The sequence below is a fragment of the Microcaecilia unicolor genome, chromosome 6 (assembly GCF_901765095.1).
Source record: "Microcaecilia unicolor chromosome 6, aMicUni1.1, whole genome shotgun sequence".
Classification (NCBI taxonomy): domain Eukaryota; kingdom Metazoa; phylum Chordata; class Amphibia; order Gymnophiona; family Siphonopidae; genus Microcaecilia; species Microcaecilia unicolor.
Genome location: NC_044036.1, coordinates 220,051,018 through 220,071,540, shown reverse-complemented (window position 1 = coordinate 220,071,540; position 20,523 = coordinate 220,051,018). Strand labels below are relative to the sequence as shown.

The 20,523-nt window shown below is 43.7% G+C and overlaps 1 protein-coding gene across 4 annotated transcripts in view; it reads right to left on the bottom strand.

Moving 5' to 3' along the window:
* Positions 1 to 20,523, bottom strand: part of ALAD (aminolevulinate dehydratase) — a 587,381-nt gene that overhangs the window by 497,660 nt on the left and 69,198 nt on the right. For 3 of the 4 annotated variants that reach the window (XM_030206252.1, XM_030206256.1, XM_030206255.1), the window contains exon 2: positions 4,000 to 4,138. In XM_030206252.1, the coding sequence (XP_030062112.1) occupies positions 4,000 to 4,112 (113 nt within the window). In that variant the 5' untranslated portion in view covers positions 4,113 to 4,138. Of the gene's footprint in view, positions 1 to 3,999; positions 4,139 to 15,208; positions 15,233 to 20,523 lie in introns of those variants that run through there. The other variant, XM_030206253.1, reaches the window with a different exon arrangement.

Here is a 20,523-nt window from a genome sequence, read left to right as displayed (position 1 = left end):
CCCAGCTCAAGGGCGGCCCAAGAAGAAGCCGTCCGAGCAGAGTGGCCGGCCAAGATGGCGGAGGCGAGCAGCGGGGGATGGGCGTTTATGGCGGGAAAAACCGCCGCACCGGAGGAAGACCCGGGACACTGACCGGCCTCCGAACTGACACCCAACAAGGGCAAATCAGACTTTAATACCCCCGCATCCCCGCTAGGAGCGCACACGCGGTCCGGGGAGCGATTCTTCACGCCCTCGCCCTCCGACGCCATAGGCCACGTGGAGATCAATCGGGGAACCCCCTGCCCGCTATAAAAAAGGTAAAATTGCCTGCTTCTCGCTCCGAGCTGTAACGACCTGGTGTCCCAGTGAGTAGCTGCAATAAACGTTTAAATAAACGTCGAAATAAACGCCTTTAAGGACGTCCAAATTTTTTTTTTTTTTTTAACGGAGCCAGCGGGAGGGGGGAGAAAAGGAGGGACCTGGCGCCACCAGGTTTGCACTTGCTCAAGAAGAGCCCTCAACCCCAGGCACTCAACAAAACCTAAAAATTAGGCTTGGAGGCCTAGCCAGAGCTGCTGCTGTGTGTGACCACCACCTGCTGAGATAGAGAACATACTGAGGAGTTTCCGGCAGCACATGACCACATATAGGGAGGCAAAAGGATTGCTCTCTATCTCCACCTGCTGGTAGATGGACACAACCCACCAGTCTATGGATTGATCAGCATGATGATATGGAAGGGTAGATAGTGGGGTTCCCCAGGGGTCTGTGCTGGGACCGCTGCTTTTTAACATTTATAAATGATCTAGAGATGGGAGTAACTAGTGAGGTCATTAAATTTTCTGATGACACAAATTTATTCAAAGTTGTTAAATCTCAAGAGGATTGTGAAAAATTACAAGAGGACCTAATGAGACTGGGAGACTGGGTATCTAAATTGCAGATGACGTTTAATATGAACAAGTGCAAAGTGATGCACATGGGAAAGAGGAACCCGAACTATAGCTACGTCATGCAAGGTTCCACGTTAGGAGTCACCGAGCAAGAAAGGGATCTCGGTGTCGTTGTTGTGATAATTTGAAACCCTCTGCTCAGTGTGCTGCGGCGGCTAAGAAAGCAAATAGAATGTTAGGTATTATTAGGAAAGGAATGGAAAACAAAAGTGAAGACATTATAATGCCTTTGTATCGGTCCATGGTGCAACCGTACCTCGAATAGTGTGTTCAATTCTGGTCACTGCATATCAAAAAAGATATAGTGGAATTAGAAAAGGTGCAGAGAAGGGCAATGAAAATGATAAAGGGGATGGGACGACTTCCCTATGAGGAAAGGCTGAAGCGTCTAGGGCTCTTCAGCTTGGAGAAAAGACGGCTGAGTGGAGATATGATAGAGGTCTATAAAATAATGAGTGGAGTGGAACGGGTAGACATGAATCATTTGTTTACTCTTTCCAAAAATACTAGGACTGGGGGCATGCAATGAAGCAAGTAGTAAATTTAATACAAATCGGAGAAAATGTTTCTTCACTCAATGTATAATTAAACTCTGATATTCATTGCCAGAGAATGTGATAAACGCGGTTAGCTTAGCGGGGTTTAAAAAAGGTCTGGCCGGCTTCCTAAAGGAAAAGTCCATAGACCATTATTAAATTGATTTGGGAAAAATCCACTGCTATTTCTGGGATAAGCAGCATAAAATGTACTGAACTTTTTCGAGATCTTGCCAGGTATTTTTGACCTAGATTGGCCACTGCTGTAAACAGGATGCTAGGCTTGATGGACCTTTGGTCTGTCCCAGTTTGACAATACTTATGTACTTATGAACCTTTGGTGAAAAAGTTTTAGCCTCCACTCGACCGGCAAGTCATCCGGGACGGACACTTTTACTGCGGCTATGCTCTACTGCAGCCAGTCAAAAACTTGTCCCTTGCTTTGACTGGGGAGCAGCCAGGGCCTTAGGCACATGCTATTGACGTGAATAACTACTACTACTACTACTACTACTACTATTTAGCATTTCTATAGCGCTACAAGGCATACGCAGCGCTGCACAAACATAGAAGAAAGACAGTCCCTGCTCAAAGAGCTTACAATCTAATAGACAAAAAATAAATAAAGTAAGCAAATCAAATCAATTAATGTGAACGGGAAGGAAGAGAGGAGGGTAGGTGGAGGCGAGTGGTTACAAGTGGTTACGAGTCAAAAGCAATGTTAAAGAGGTGGGCTTTCAGTCTAGATTTAAAGGTGGCCAAGGATGGGGCAAGACGTAGGGCCTCAGGAAGTTTATTCCAGGCGTAGGGTGCAGCGAGACAGAAGGCGCGAAGGCGCGATGTCTGGAGTTGGCAGTAGTGGAGAAGGGAACAGATAAGAAGGATTTATCCATGGAGCGGAGTGCACGGGAAGGGGTGTAGGGAAGGACGAGTGTGGAGAGATACTGGGGAGCAGCAGAGTGAATACATTTATAGGTTAGTAGGAGAAGTTTGAACAGGATGCGAAAACGGATAGGGAGCCAGTGAAGGGTCTTGAGGAGAGGGGTAGTATGAGTAAAGCGACCCTGGCGGAAGATGAGACGGGCAGCAGAGTTTTGAACTGACTGGAGAGGGGAGAGGTGACTAAGTGGGAGGCCAGCAAGAAGCAGATTGCAGTAGAATAAGCGTGCTGGGGCTGAGCTGAGTAGGTTAGTGAGCTGAAGAGGTGTACCTACGCCTAGGATAGTAACAGGAACTCCTCCTTGGCTTCCAAAAGTCCTCCTAGCTCAGGAGGTTGATGCAGAAGGCGCCCGGCAGAAGAGAGAATAGATTGTATCAGTGTGTTTCTTGATTTGGTCAGCGACCTCCTCAACCTCCAAAAAAGAAAAAATTGCCAGAAGGCACAAAAAAACAGCTCTCCAATTGAGCAAATAAGGAGAGGACAAGAAAAAAAAAACACCTCCTCCTCACGTGGAAAAAGAAGACCTGAGGAGAATGCATTTGCGCGACACGCAGGAAGGCACTCGAGCACGGCTTGCGCTCCACAAAGCTCCCTTTTTTTTAGCTTTGGCAAATGCCGGACTGAGCGACGCAGATCAACATCACCCACCTGTGAGAATATAGAGGCCTGTTTGTCCTCGGAGAACCCATATTAAGAAAAATAAATGTCTTATAACAAGGTACCAGAGGCAAAAATAGATAAGTGACCCACCTAAAAATAGATAAGTGACCCACCTAAAATCACCAAGTCTTTGGCACAGCCAGGATTAGAACTGAAGCCCAAAGAAATAGTGCAAACTGCCACCAGGTCATAAAGTCCATGATATAGGTAAATCTTGAACTGACCTCTCAAGAGATTGAATCATAATGTAGTGCTCTAACCATAAAAGAGATAACTCTTCTTAATTAACTACCCCTGAGCTTTGGAGAAACTCACACTTTATTAACTGGCACACTGCATGCACCACTACATCAACAGGAAAAGAAGCAACACAATAGTGGTGTGGGCCAAGCACCAGGAGAACCGGATTCAATTCCCACTGCAGCTCCCTGAAACCCTGGGGAAGTCACTAACCCTCCATTGCCCCAGGTACAAAAACTTAGATTATAAACCCACTAGGGAAAGAGAAAGTACCTGTATATAATATGTAAACTGCTTTGGTTGTGCCACAGAAAAGCAGTATATCAAGTGAATTTGCAGTTCTCTGAATTTAGTCTCTAGTTGACTTTAATTCACATCCAGAGGTACCCAGGTTCAAATCCCACTGCTGCTCCCTGTGATCTTCAGCAAGTCACTTAACCCTTCATTGCCTCAGATACAGAATTAAGTAAGCCCTCTAGGGACAGGGACATACCTAGTGTACCTTGAGCTAATACTGAAAAAGGTGTGAGCAAAATACAAATGAATAAAAAATAATTTTTAGAACACGGTATTGGAATAGTAAATGTAGATGCAGATCACTATACTGAGTTGTGTTCAACTGTAGGCAAGCACTCAAACCACAAAAGAACCCTCCTTTAGTTACCAGCAATCCGTTTACTGCACTTACGTAACAAAAATGGGGTAGATAAGGTTATTGGCACCAAGGCTGGTGGTGGAGGCCTGCCAAGCTCGTAGCACAGGATGGAAGTAGCCACTATGAAGAAGCGTCTCCGTCTGCATATTTCTTCCACTAAATTCCAATAGTCCTAAAAGTATAAAGAAAGAGTACTGATTAACACACAAGTAACTACACATTATAGATTCAGATATTAACACTCTCCCATTTTAATCCCTGTTTATGAAGTTATGTTTTTATTTTCAAATGTGGTGTGTTTTATGCATTTTTTTATTTATGTATGTTAGGTGCAGTTTGTAAACCAATTATATCTGTATATGGTTAATAAATGTGATGCATTAATAAGTAATGCTTTACATCTTCATTCCATCCTGTTAGTAAATGTATCCAAAAGGTTCAGCATGAGAGCAAACCTCAGTATATGCAGACTATTATTCAGGGCCAGATCAAGGGACTGTGGCGCTCTGAGCCAAGTTTTGTTTATCTTTATTTAAAACTTGATATATAGCCTTTACATCACATTAGGTCAAAGCGGTTAACAACATAAAATAGTAACATAAAATCCAAACAATGGGGGAGCATCACATGACGTGTTGAGCGGAGCAGTCGCATGCTGGCTCTTCTCCAGGGTTCTCACTGCCTATTCCACATCTAAAAGCACTGTTTGAAAAACCAGATCCAAAAGACCCCGCTTACACAGGCAAGTTTCTTAGACAAATTTTTAATCACCAAAGACACGATCAATGCCGAGCTAGGGAATGAAAATAGAGAAAGATCGATCTTGGGGTGGCGATGACAAGATGGCGGCTGAAAGCATGTCCGTGTCCCCATCTTTCACTCCTATGCAGTTGCAGCAGATAACAGCAGTGAGACAGGCTTTGGAACCGCACCTGGGACAATTACCCAGCCAGCTGGCTAACTTAGAATCCCTGTTGGCTGAAACGAACCGCCGGACCACCGCCCTAGAAGAGCGAGTATCGGAGGTGGAGGATAAAGGGACTATCTTGGCGAAACAGCTGTCGGCGCTAGAAAAGCAAGTTTCATCACTCACTGCGCAATTAGACGACCTGGAAAATCGTTCTAGGAGGAATAGTCTCAGAGTAGTAGGTCTCCCAGAGTCCTTACCGGAAGCTTCATTGGGTGTGCTGCTGGAAAAATGGCTGAGCAAAGAATTTGCTTTATCCAATAGTATAGGTCCTTTGTGCCTTGAGCGCACAGATCGGGTGGGATAAGCCCAAAAATTAGCGAGTCGTCCTCAAGTGGTTATGATGAATATTTACAATTACATTCACAAAGTGGAGGAGTGTGGTAGCCGTGTTAGTCCACTCTTAAGGTTATCAATAGAAATCAAACAAAATAAAACATGGAAAAGAAAATAAGATGATACCTTTTTTATTGGACATAACTTAATACATTTCTTGATTAGCTTTCGAAGGTTGCCCTTCTTCCTCAGATCGGAAATAAGCAAATGTACTGATCACACCTTTACAGATGCAAACCAAATGGGGATAATAAACCTCTCGAACCATCAATTATCACAGCATGAGGTCTCGGTGCTATCCAAAGGGCTCTCATTCTGCCCGTCCAGGGAACTAGATGTAATCCAACTATACTCAGACCTAGAGGAATTCTTTAGAAAAATGCGCCTTAAAACACATTTCTATAATAAAGGGACACCAAACAGACCGGAATACAGTCTTAAACAAAAGAACACTTATTTCACCCCACAGGAGGGACAAAACTACAAGCTGGATAATTACATAGAAAGTTTCAGACACAGGGTGAAATCCCAACTTTCCAACAAACAAAAGAGAATCCTGTACAATCTTACCCCACCAGAAAGAGCGGCCATAAGAACCCTACAAACTAACGAACGCATTATCATCAAACCCGCAGACAAAGGAGGCGCAGTGGTAATTATGGACATACAAAAATACATTGAAGAGGGGCACAGACAGCTCTCAGACAATAAATACTACAGGAAACTAACTGAGGACCCCACACAGGATTACACAAAACAGCTGAAAGACCTTATCAAAACATTTCCTACACAAGCGCAACCTCACCTGAAGAAACTCAAACCAAATCAACCTTCCGTGGGCACATTCTACATGCTACCCAAGATCCACAAATCGGGAAACCCTGGCAGACCAATCATATCAGGTATTGGCACACTCACAGAAGAAATATCTGGATTCATAGACGGAATTCTGAAACCTCTCGTACACAAAACTAACAGCTTCATACAAGACACCACAGACTTTCTGAATAAATTGAAAAATATCAAGCAACTACCACCTAACACCCTTCTGGTCACGATGGATGTAGAATCACTATACAGCAACATTCCACATGCGGATGGCATAGCTGCATGTGGAAGACTCCTAAAAAAATCCACACTGGACCATCAATACTCACCAGAAACTATTACAAAATTAATCAAATTCATTTTAACTCACAACTACTTCCACTTTAACAATGATATCTATCTGCAAATAATGGGCACTGCGATGGGCACCAGGACAGCACCCCAATATGCCAACCTTTTTATGGCTGAGCTGGAAGAGACAATTCTGAATACACACCAGACCAAACCTCTAAAATACTACCGGTACATCAATGACATTTTTATGATTTGGACGGAGGGTGAAGAAACTCTGAAACAATTTTATTCTGCCTTCAATACATACCATCCTACAATCAGATTCAAAATTGACTACTCCCCAGAAAAAGTCAATTTTTTGGACACCACGGTCTCAATCAGTGATGGCTGTATACAAATATCTATATACAAGAAACCCACAGACAGATGCAGCTACCTCCACAACTCCAGCTTCCATCCTTCACATACAAAAAGATCCATCATTTACAGCCAAGCCACAAGATACCACCGTATCTGCTCTGACCCAGGGGACAGAGACAGACACCTTAAAACCCTGACTGAATCCTTCAAACAGAAAGGCTACAACCCCAAAATAATCTCCAAGAATATTGCCTCCTCCCTCAAAACACCCAGGGAGAATCTGCTACAGTACAAAAAGAAAAAATCCACAGACAGAATCCCGCTTGTAGTGACATACAATCCAGAGCTGGAAAAACTGAGGAAAATCATAAGAGATCTACAACCTATACTCCAGGAGGATGAATTACTGAAAGAGATATTCCCATCCCCACCAGTACTGGCCTTCCAACAGCCACCCAATTTAAAACACAAGCTAATCAGAAGTAAACTTCCATCACAGACTGAAAAGGAACAGAAGGGCACACTTCCCTGTAATTTATCCAGTTGCAAACTATGCCAAAATATTTCACAGGACCCCAAAGTCATCCACAAAGGAAAGATATTCAACATAAAGGGATCTTTCACTTGCTCATCTTCCAATGTGGTATCATTCAGTGTAAAAAATGTAACGAAGGATGCTATATTGGAGAAACAGGCCAGATGCTTAAGACAAGATTCAATTTACATAGACATCATATGAACAATACTGGTGCCAGCAGGGTTCCCACGCCTGTTGGTCAACATTTTACAGGACCAGGACACTGTACCAGTGACTTCACAGTGAGAATCCTGAAAGGTAACTTTAAAACCATACAAGAACCTAAGACCTTTGAAGTCAGAATGATTGAATATTTTAACACCCAACAGAAAGAACTTAACAAGGATCTGGGGTTCCTAGCCCATTATAAACCATAAAGCTGTATGTCTCGGTTGATCACCCCACCCCTCACCTATCCACACCCATCCTGTTAGAATATCAATGATATGCTTTGATGTCCCCATGCATACTTCCTACCCACCCCCCCTCCTCCCACCCTGTCAGACTGTCATAGTAATGCTTGAATGTTTTCACTTGTATGCACTGTCAGCTAGCACATTTGCTTATTTCCGATCTGAGGAAGAAGGGCAACCTTCGAAAGCTAATCAAGAAATGTATTAAGTTATGTCCAATAAAAAAGGTATCATCTTATTTTCTTTTCCATGTTTTATTTTGTTTGATTTCTATTGATTCACAAAGTGGAAATTCTTCGAAGACTGCGTCAAAAATGAAATATTTTGAAGTATGAGGGCGCCCCCGGTACAAATATTTCAGGATTATTCTCAGGCCCTGCAGGAACGTAGGCGCAAATTTTCTCCAATCTGCACTTTGCTTCGCAATAAGTAGGTGCGCATCATATTTCTCTACCCAACCCTGCTCAAGATTTTACATGAAGGGAAGTGGAAGTGGCATAGCTTTGACTCTCCAACACGAGCCCAGGACTTTCTCCAATCCATCTCTACCTCAGTAGAACCAAAGTAAGGAACCTGAACGCAAAAGGTTAGCTAATATGAATGTCCTGCTCTTATACTATGTGAGTATTAGCTCTCTATAGGTAGAGGAGTTGATAAGATTACCGATGTTATCTTTTGTTACTAATTTCCTGTGAAAATAGGGCGCAGGATCCCAAAATCTTAAGTGATCCTTTGAAGTCTCAGCTACACAGTGAGGTAGTGAGATATTCTGGGTTACTTAAAAAGGGAAGGAAGGGGGTTACAGATGAGATGTGGTGTGGATGTAGTGGCTGTGCTGTATGGATGCGAGGATGGGCATTGCGAGGGGAGGGAGAGTCCCTTCCAGGTGAGGCTGGGCACCTGGAAGCTGGAATGTACAAAGGCGGTTGCATGCATATGCTACATTTTATTGAAGATAAGTAGGAAACAAACTAGATCCTCTCATAGAATGTGTGTGGAATAGGTTCCCCAATAAAGCGGAAGAAAGTTTTGGGGGCCCTTAAGTGTCACTCGGCTGACATTGCCTGGAGGAACACTTAAAGCTTAAGCAACAATGGGTGAGGGAGGTTTTCGACTCGCCGGCGGTGGGGCGAAAGGGTGGGGTAGCAATACCCCTAAGCAAATCCTTACAAAGTATAGCACGCTTGCTTTTTCAGGACGATACCAGGCATTATATTGGCCTGTTATTAAATATGCAGGGCAAGGGTCACGTGATGCGATGATGGGAAGTAGACATATCTCGTTCCTCTCGACAGACCCCTTGCCCTCCAAAGCTTTATTTCAATTGTTTTATTCCCCAGAACTGCAATATAAATTTATCAGGGTTGAAGTCCTCATTCTTATGGACAGATATATAGCAAAACTGAGCAGAGAAATGACGGGGAAAACCTGCAAAATAGCGAAGGAGAAGACCAGGGAAACAGACAACAAGATGGCGGAGATGGAGTTTCCTGCCTTGACCTTCTCGGAGGAACAACTAAATCAACTTACCATGGCAGTGGGCAAGGCGATGGACATGAAGCTTGAATGGTTATCAGAGCAACTGATGGGATTAGAGACACTCCTGGCGGATACAATACGACAAGCTGGATAATTAGAACATCGAATGTCCGCACTAGAAGACGCTGCCCCACAAGCCAGAGCGACGTTTTCAGCAATGGAGCAGCAGCTAAAGGCACAAGGAGAAAAACTGGAGGACCCTGAAAACTGGTCTTGACATGGGAATATTCAGTTTATAGGGCTACCAGAGAGTGTGTCAGACCAGTCATTACCCACCGTGTTCGAAAAATGGCTGTCATCAGAATTTGCATTATCAGATAACATGGGGCCTATTTACCTGGAGCGGGCCCACCGTATTGGCAGAATGCAAGAAGGCAGGTGTGGGCCAAGACCAGTGATTATAAAGATCCATAATTATATACATAAGATGGAGATTCTTAGAGGATACTGCCAGAAAAGAGACTCATTACAGTTTGAAGGAGTGCAAATTTGAATCTTTCAGGATTACTCACAGGCGTTTCAAGAGCGCAGGAGAAGATTTCAACCATTATGTGCATCTCTTCCTGAAAAAAAATACAAGTTTATGTTCCTATATCCAGCGGTGTTGAAGGCTTTTGCTAAAGGAACGTGGCACGCCTTTGATTCGGTAGAAGCGGCACAGACATTCATGAATAGTGAGAGCAGTGCTTAATAAGATCAAGGACTTATTGGAAGACCAACCATGGAACCTTGTTTTTTTTTCTTCATCAATGCAGAAGGAGGGCTATCTAGTAACTGTCAAGATTTGTTTGGGCTACGGCACATTTTGCAATCAAGATAGGACTTCCGTGGTACTACTAAACGGAGAACACCATAACGATTCTATAAATGAGAGTGACAGGAGAGATTTTTTTTTCTACTGTGTAGCTGTCAGGTAACATGAAGAGAGGGGCGAGGGGTCCCAGCACACTGAGCATGATCTTTGGTAGCTGCTTACCTGTGAAGGTGGATGGGCTGTTACTGGTGGTTATGTATATGGGGGTATGGATGGGGAGGTGGAGAGAGAGGGGGGAGTTGGTAAAGGGATTGGGGAGGGATGGGAAGGGAAAGGGAGAGGAGTTAAAAGTTACAGAGTTGCAATCGATTCAGATATAAAGAGATAATTGATAGCTGGGTAATTAACATTCATGTTTGCTTGTTTAAGGTGGGAATTGGGAGTGTTTTAGTGGGAAAAGGGGACCGTGGAGGCTGGGATACTAAGGGACAGGGACAGGTTTACACTGTGTTCAACTGTATATATGATATGAGTAGATATGTCCCCCAGTGAGTTAAATATTCTCTCTTGGAATGTGTCTGGTATACCATCTCCAATTAAAAGAACAAAGATCTTGACATTATTGCAGCAGCATCATGCAAATACAGCATGCTTACAGGAAACAAAATTATCAGACCAGGAACATCTGAAATTAAGGCAGGCCTGGGTAGGAGAAGTATATCACACCTCGGCCTCCGAGAAAAAGGGTAGGGTGGAAATCCTAATCCGGAAAACTTTACCATGTACAATAAAAGAAATCTGTAAAGATGAACATGGCAGATATATATTATTGCAAATCACTCACCTGGGGACCATATTTTATCTGCTAGGGGTCTATGCACCTAATAATTATCAGCATGCCTTTTTCTTAGAGCTAATTCGAGTGGGACGGAGAACCTTAGGTCACCCATTGGTACTGGCAAGCAACTTGAACAGAGCATTAGATTTTACACTGGATAGATCTAGTGGGCGTCCAATAGCCAACAAAGGCTCTGCCTAGAGAAGGATATCTTTTTTATGTGACTCTCTAGATCTAGTATACCCCTGGAGGCTTTTACATCCCACGAAAAGAGACTACACTCATCTACCTAGAGCCCATAGCACTTGGTCACACATAGACTATATTTCAGTGACTAGAACCTTTTTCTCTCTAGTACTTAAGGCAGATCTGGGCCCCCAGGAGGTGTCAGATCACGCTTACAATTCAAGTTACATTAGAAATAGGAGAGGCGAGAACTCCTCCCCCCACCCCCCAGGAAACTGGAGATTCCTGGCTTATCTATATGGAGATAGGTCCTTTCAGAATTACTTACAGAAAGAAGGAAGGCCTGCGAGGCAACCAATGTGGCAACATAAGGATGAGCCACAACCTTTTTGGAATGCAGCTAAGGTGATGATCACGGGGAACATAATAGCCTATGTAGTGGCAAGGAATAAACACACAGCACAGGAAATAATACATTTTGAGAAAAAGTTGAATATAGCAAATAAATTGTATGTGCATGCACGGATGAAATCCTCTAAGGATGCATATATGGCCACACAAATTGCACTTAATGCGTTAATTCATGAGAGAACAAGGAGAATGCTATTTTATCGGAAATATTCATTTTTTAGATTTGGAAACAGACCGGGAAAATTATTAGCCCAATCAGCGAAGCAGCAGCAGGAGTCAAGGTTTATAGCTTCCTTACAGAACTCATCGGGAACAGAAGTTACAAAACCAAAGGATATAGCACAGTACTTCTATCAGTATTTTCAGAAATTTTATACAGCAGTGCCAAAACCTATAGGCCCTCAATTGAAAGATTACCTAGAAGGTTGAGGTTTGCCGAAATTATCAGAGGACCAGATAGCAAAATTACAATCACTTCTCCAAGCAAAAGAAATACAGACATGCATTAAGAATTTACAATGTTATACAGCACCGGAGCCAGATGGCTTCACAGCAGAATTTTAAAAGATACTTACACCTCATTTAATTGGCCCGCTACACTCGAACTATGTGGAGACTGTGGATAGTGAAAGTTTTCCGATGTACTCCAACACAGCATTAATATCCTTAATCCCAAAGCCAGGTAAGTAAAAACACAACTGTGCCTCTTATATAAACCCATTTCATTATTAAACGTGGATATTAAAATTCTAGCTCGAATATTGGCTTCCCGTGTTTGGTGGGAGGCCACCAGGTGGGTTTTATTACAGGACGCCACTCAGTAATCAACGTAAGGAAGGTATTGTTGGTGATGTCTGGGGCCCAGATGGCTGGGATACAGGGGATGCTGGTGGGACTCGATGCAGAGAAGGTGTTTGATCAAGTCAGATGGTCTTACCTTTTTTCTGTGTTACAGTATGTGGGAATGGCAGGTTGATTTTATAAAGCCATTCAAATGCTTTACAAAGCCCCTATGGCATATATATTGGTAAATGGGGTTAGTATGGACCACTTCACAATAGAGAGAGGTACCAAGCAGGGCTGTCCTCTTTCTCCATTGTTATTTGCATTGTATTTAGAGCCGCTACTTAGAACAATAAGAGGGAACTCAGATATCACAGGGTTACGTTTAGGGACTAAGGAACTTAAGGTCCTCGCATACACAGACGATCTATTGTTTATGTTATCAAACCCATTGCAGACACTCACACGTGTGTTAAGTGTGACAGATGAATTTGGTTACTTCTCGGGTTTTACTTTAAATTTAGATAAATCTGTAGCGCTCCCTTTACAAGGAACTGTTCGTAAGCTATGGACAACTACTTTTCCCTTGCAGTGGGAAGATTCGAGTCATCTATACAATGCAAATATTGATTCTTTAATGAACCTGTTAGCGAATGAGTTACAAACATGGCAGCAAATCCTGGTAGCGTAGGAGGGACGCACTGCCTTGTATAATATATGTTTATCATCCCATGCTGGTTATACGTCATTCAGATGTTGCCAATAACTCTTTCCCGTGCACATGAAAAGAAAATTAATAATTTGCTTTCACGATTTTTGTGGAAGGGAAAGAGTGCGATTACCAATTTCAGTTCTTCATAAGCCAAGACCTAAGGTAGGCATGGGACTATTAAAGCCTTGGCATGTGGCATGCGTCACATAGCAGATTGGTTTCGTGGAACGGCCCATTTTTCAGTGCAAGAGGCAGAGGTTGGCTTGGGGGCACCCTGGCATTTTAGTTATTTGTTACAGACAGACAACTTGCTTTGGAAAACACACCCAACTAGATCTTTATTCTACACTTCACTCCGCAGAGTGTGGCAACGGGTGGGACAACTGCTAGGAAAAGATACAAGAGTGATGCCCTTTCTTCCACTGGTAGGAAATCAGACATTTACTCCGGGGTTCTCGGAGGGGGCAATATATTTGTTTCAAGTGGTGCAAGATAATGGAAAGATAAAATCTTTGACAGATTTACAGAAGGAATATAGATTGGGCCCACAGACATATTTTCAGTACTATCAGTTACATCATTATATAGCCTCTCTACTGGAGGGGGGCACTCTCCTTGTCCTCTCAAGAGGTCATCACAGAGACATATTGGTTAGATGCACAACTGTTGGACCCCTGTGCTGCTATCACAGACAATTACATGAAGGAATAAGAGAACTAGCTTAGGAGAATTATCATGACAAATGGCTGAGAGACTTAGGTATTACTATAACAAAGGACCAATTTAAAAGCTGCATACTTCAAAGGCAAAAGGCTTCTTTAGACGCACTGCATGATGAGCTGCAAAACCAGTTCTACCTTCACTTGTATGTGTCTCCATATAGAGCGTATTTAGCTAAATTACGTTTAAAGGCAGACTGCCTGAAGTGTTCTCAAGAACCTGCTACACTGGGCCACATATTTTGGAAATGCCCCCAAGTAGTGTCATTCTGGAAACAGATGGTATTCCATGTTAATTGTCTGCAGAAGATTAGATGGCAACCCAACGCAGACATATTATTTGATAAATTCGCAGGTATGCCATTTCAAGAGGACTAATGAGTTTCTTAAGAAGAGCAATACTGCTGGGGAAAAAGTGTATCTTAACAAATTGGATGGACAAAGAACCCCCAATGGTGGCACAATGGAGATCTGCCATGATACAACTAGCTGCGCTAGCAAGGAAATCACTATCATTGGACACAGCTCATGGACGAACATTCCAAGCTCATTGGGAACCTTTTTGGTCCTCACTCTCACCATTAGCCCGTAGTAGACTGCTGAATTGAAACGCTGTGAGATTTAGTTTGATTAGATAGGGGGGAGTAAGGAGAGGGAGGGTAGTGGGGGAGATGGAAGAGAGAAGAGATATTATTTGAAATATGGATGTAAATTTTCTGTGGTTTTTGTAGTTGATATATGTTATTATACATCCAAAGAAGATTATAAAAAAAAAAATATATATATATATATATATATACACACACACAGGGCAAAGAGTTTTTGAAGGTGGGGGTATATGGTCCAGTCCCAAGGGAGAGCTCCTTTTATTGTAAGTTGCTGAGTGATTGCCAGCGTCATGCTGGTCTTCCAAAGATAGTGGCAAGAGACATGAATTTGAATTATGCTCTCCAGATGGACCGCTTGTAAGGGTTGCACGTGTTGAAACAGGGAGGGGACGACAGAACTGAAGGTTTTTTGTAAGGTGTTGGATCTTGTAAATTCTTGGCGCCTCTTACACCCCAACAAGAGAGACTACATTCACACCTCACGGGCCCATCTTACACCTTCCTGATTTGATTACATATTTGTTCAAAGTGGGGTCTTCCCTCGAGTGTTGGCGCCCATAATTGGGATCACGCTCTAATTTGAATTGATTTAAAGATGGATTCCCAATTCTGTCGGCAACAGGGTTGGTTGTTTCCAACCTCACTATACTCATCTGCAGATTTCCTAGCTTATTTGCGTAAGCAATGGGAAGAATTTGTCTCCCACAATGCTCAGCACATTGATGATCTGGGGCTCTTCTGGCCCACTAGCAGGGTTGTCATGCAAGGGGCCATTATTGCTTACGTCAGCACCTACAAAAAACGTTTGGCTCAGGGAATCATCACATTAGAACACCAGCTTAGGGCAGCTAAGCGAAGATATGTGACAGCACCCACTCCCGCCATTGCAGGCCACTAAGGAAAAATTAGGTTCTTACCTTGGTAATTTTCTTTCCTTTAGTCACAGCAGATGAATCCATTAACTGATGGGTTATGTCCGCCTACCAGCAGGTGGGGATAGAGAACACTGAAAAACCATAGTGCTCTATGGACGGCTAGCTCCATCTGCCTTCAGTATTTCTCTATCTCCCAGCAGATGTGGACGTAGCTTGATCAGCTCCTGGAAAAAATTCTGCCTGGGGTGGCTCTTGTGCTTTTCCCAGTTGAAGCTGGGGTGTTGTGGCTGGTGGTGCCCACTTTGAAGGCATATAGGTTCGCCCTTTCCCTTCCTTACCCATCCCCCTGCCTACCGGAGGACCTCTGTTGCTGCCTGCCTCCAACTTTCCTCACAGCGTTAAAAAAAAAAAAAAAAAAAAAAAAAAGGAGTACGCATTGGTTCTGCGTAGTTATTCTGAGGCTATTTTCCACGTGCAGCTTGACCGGAGCTCATTTGACTCGGTCTTTTGAGGTGAGAATGGTGCCCAGCTCTTCCGGGGAGGTCCTGCGGACGCAGTTCCAATCATCTGCTGCTGATGACAAGGAAAATGTCACTAAACTTCCATATTCATGAACGTACCTTATGCTCCAAGTCATATAGGCAGTATAAAAAATGTCACATGACAAACCTAATTCCTGCCATGAAACCTCTGCGCAAAATGATTTTACTACTAATGCTTATCACTTCTATAGTGCAACCTGGCATACACACTTTACAGTTATGCATAAGAGACGTTCCCAGTTCAGTAGAGCTTATAATCTAATCAAAACTCATAAAACATAGGAGATACTAGGAGTTAGAGACAGTTGATCACAACATGATCTGCACAAAGACATTATAATATAGTGTGTCTTATTTTTTAATTCCTTTCCTAATATTTTATACTGCCACCATACATCGAACTAGAATTCCAATATATTCTCCATAATTATCCCAATATCCTTTTTTAGGGGTAGTGACACTTACCCAAAACACATACTAGGAAATGTAGTTGGAAAGCAATGACCACAAATGCTCACAGTCTAAGCAATAAAATTCATGACCTTCAAGCCCTGATGTTGGAGACTGACTTGGACATAGTTGCAGTCACAGAGACATGGCTCCATGGTTCCCATGAATGGGATGTAAACATACCAGGCTATAATCTTTTTAGGAAGGATAGAGAGGGACGTAAAGGTGGAGGAGTAGCTCTGTATGTGAGAGATGATATCACAGCAACTGAAATGACAGGGAAGTGGAGAAAGGAAGAAGCAATATGGATCACCTTAAAAAGAGAGGATAGAACCTTGGTCCACGTGGGTGTTGTCTATAGACCCCCGACACAATTGGAAGAACTAGATAAAGATCTGATCGCTGATATTCAAAAGTTGGGGAAGAAAAGAGAGGTGCTGTTGTTGGGAGATTTTAATCTGCCGGATGTAGATTGGAAGGTTCCGTCTGCAAAATTGGAAAGAAGTAGAGAGATTGTGGATGCTTTCCAAAGTGCTCTGCTCAGACAAATGGTGAACGAACCCACGAGGGAGGGAGCCACGTTGGATCTGGTGCTCACGAATGGGGATAGTGTGTCAAATGTCCAAGTGGCTGCACACCTGGGAAACAGTGACCATCAAACGGTTTGTTTTGATGTAACGGCTCTTGTGGATGGCGGCCACTCTAAACTCAAAGTCCTGGATTTCAAGCGAGCTGACTTTAACAAAATGGAAGAATACCTGAGGAAGGAGCTGATGGGCTGGGAGGACATACGAGAAGTGGAAGGACAGTGGTCCAGGCTAAAAAAAAGTAATAAACAGGGCCACAGACCTTTATGTAAGGAGGGTAAATAAAAGCAAGAGATAAAGGAAACCGATATGGTTTTCAAAGCAAGTGGCTGAGAAAATAAAGGCTAAAGAGTTAGCGTTCCAGAAATACAAAAAATCTGAAGTAGAGGAACACGGGGAGGAATACCGGAGGAAACTGAAAGAAGCCAAGAGAGAGGTACGTCTGGCGAAGGCGCAAGCGGAAGAACAAATGGCTAGAAATGTACGGAGGGGAGACAAAAACTTCTTCAGGTATATTAGTGAAAGGAGAAAGACTAAAAAGGGGATTGTGAGACTAAAAGATACAGCAAAACGCTATGCAGAAAATGATGAAGAAAAAGCCAATTTGCTAAATAGATACTTTTGTTCTGTTTTTACTGAAGAAAATCCTGGGGAAGGACCGAGAGGGACTGGCAAAAGTACACCTGAAAACGAAGTGGATAGAGCACCGTTCACGGAAGAGAGTGTATATGAACAACTTGGAAAGCTAAAGGTGGACAAAGCCATGGGGCCGGACGGGATCCACCCCAGAATACTGAGGGAACTCAGAGAGGTTCTGGCGGGTCCTCTTAAAGATTTGTTTAATAAATCCTTGGAGACGGGAGAGGTTCCGAGGGATTGGAGAATGGCGGAGGTGGTCCCTCTTCACAAAAGTGGGGATAGGGAAGAAGCTGGAAACTACAGGCCGGTAAGCCTCACTTCGGTTATTGGAAAAGTAATGGAAGCCATGCTGAAGGAAAGGATAGTGAATTTCCTGGAAGCCAATAAGTTGCAAGATCCGAGACAACATGGTTTCACCAAAGGGAAGTCGTGCCAAACGAATCTCATTGAATTCTTTGACTGGGTGACGGGAGAATTGAATCAAGGACATGCTATGGACGTCATCTACTTAGATTTCAGCAAGGCTTTTGACACGGTTCCCCACAGGAGGCTCTTGAATAAATCAGAAGGGCTGAAGATAGGACCCGAAGTGGTGAACTGGATTAGGAACTGGTTGACGGGCAGACGCCAGAGGGTGGTAGTGAATGGAGTTTGCTCGGAGGAGGGAAAGGTGAGTAGTGGAGTGCCTCAGGGATCGGTGCTGGGGCCCATTCTGTTCAATATATTTGTGAGTGACATTGCCGAAGGGTTACAAAGGTAAAGTTTGCCTTTTTGCGGATGACACCAAGATTTGCAACAGAGTGGACACCCCGGAGGGAGTGGAAAACATGAAAAAAGATCTGAAGAAGCTAGAAGAATGGTCTAACGTTTGGCAATTAAAATTAAATGCGAAGAAATGCAAAGTGATGCACTTAGGGAGTAGAAATCCAAGGGAGGCGTTTGTGTTAGGTGGGGAGAGCCTGATAGACACGGACGGGGAGAGGGATCTTGGGGTGATAGTATCTGAGGACCTGAAGGCGATGAAACAGTGCGACAAGGCGGTGGCCGTAGCGAGAAGGTTGCTAGGCTGTATAGAGAGAGGTGTGACCAGCAGAAAACAGGAGGTTTTAATGCCCCTGTATAAGACGTTGGTGAGGCCCCACCTGGAGTATTGTGTTCAGTTTTGGAGGCCGTACCTTGCGAAGGATGTTAAAAAAATGGAAGCGGTGCAAAGAAAAGCTACGAGGATGGTATGGGAGTTGCGTTACAAGACGTATGAAGAGAGACTTGCTGACCTGAACATGTATACTCTGGAGGAAAGGAGGAACAGGGGTGATATGATACAGACGTTCAAATATTTGAAAGGTATTAATCCGCAAACAAATCTTTTCCGGAGATGGGAAGGCGGTAGAACGAGAGGACATGAAATGAGATTGAAGGGGGGCAGACTCAGGAAAGATGTCAGGAAGTATTTCTTCACGGAGAGGGTGGTGAACGCTTGGAATGCCCTCCCGCGGGAGGTGGTGGAGATGAAAACAGTAACGGAATTCAAGCATGCGTGGGACAGGCATAAAGGAATCCTGTGCAGAAGGAATGGATCCACAGAAGCTTAGCTGAAATTGGGTGGCGGGGGGAAGAGGGGTTGGTGGTTGAGAGGCTAGGATGGGGGAGGGCAGACTTATACGGGGTCTGTGCCGGAGCCGGTGATGGGAGGTGGGACTGGTGGTTGGGAGGCGGGAAATACTGCTGCACAGACTTATACGGTCTGTGCCCTGAAAAAGACAGGTACAAATCAAGGTAAGGTATACACATATGAGTTTATCGTGGGCAGACTAGATGGACCGTGCAGGTCTTTTTCTGCCGTCATCTACTATGTTACTATGTTAATATGGAATCCAGTATTATGTTACTTCTGGGTTCTTACCCAGAGCTCTGGGGGAGCTCTGTGTAAAAAGAAATTGAAATTCTGCACAAAATGTTTGAAAATTCTGTGCACTTTATTTGTAATTTTCTCATGCAGAATTCCTGCATTATAAGGGCTGACTCCTCCTCCCAGGCACGAAATACTCTCACTACCCCCACAGTTATTTCCTTCCTCAGGTTCCATTTTCTCCAGGTCTCTCAAGGCTTCTATCCCTGCCACTCCCCTAAGTTCAGTCCCCTCTGCCCCTTCTCCACATTGAATATTTCCCATTTTCACATCTCCCTCATTCCCCCTCTGTTCACCTGTTCTCTAACCTCTAGCAGCTCTATGCCTTCTACAGTTCTCTCTCCCTGACTCCCAACAAGACCTCAATTCTGTCTATCCCCGAGGTCTCTTCTGCCACACCACCCTGTCTACCTTTCTCCATGGCATACACCATGCAAGCCTTGCAGAAGGCTATTTCCCTGAAGATGTTAATTGTTTGTCCATTTTAAAAAACAGTTCTCTCAATCCTTCTCCCACTTCGTTACCAACCGATAAAGTGAAGTTACTCACCTGTAGCAGGTGTTCTCCAAGCAATCTTTAACTTTAAGTCTTTGGCAGCATTGCACCACACATGTGCAAGTCTTCCCACTCATCGTGAGTGAGCAGGACCAGCAGTACAGCATCAAAGCTAAAAGAATACAACTCCTAGGGGAGGTGGAAGGTGGACATAAGAATGCACATCCCCTGAGAACTCTTGCTACTGGTGAATAACTTTGCTTACTCCGAGGACAAGCAGGACATCGTTTCTCACATATGGGAATCCTTAGCTACCAGGCTCACCGCAAACAATCCAATGAGAATAGGAACTTGCAACAGCAAGGGAACCAGGAACCAATCAACCTAAACTTATATACACTTTTGCTATGAGGATGCAGTTTAGGAGGGTGGAGTTGGATTCTAGATACCAAACAAATTCTGCAGGATTGTCTCACTGAACTTATTGTTGCATCAGGCACTCTGCTCAAGGCAGTAATGAGATGTGAATGTGTGGACATAGTAACATATAGTAACATAGTAACATAGTAGATGACGGCAGAAAAAGACCTGCATGGTCCATCCAGTCTGCCCAACAAGATAAACTCATATGTGCTACTTTTTGTGTATACCTTACCTTGATTTGTACCTGTCCTTTTCAGGGCACAGACCGTGTAAGTCTGCCCAGCACTATCCCGGCCTCCCACCAACCAGCCC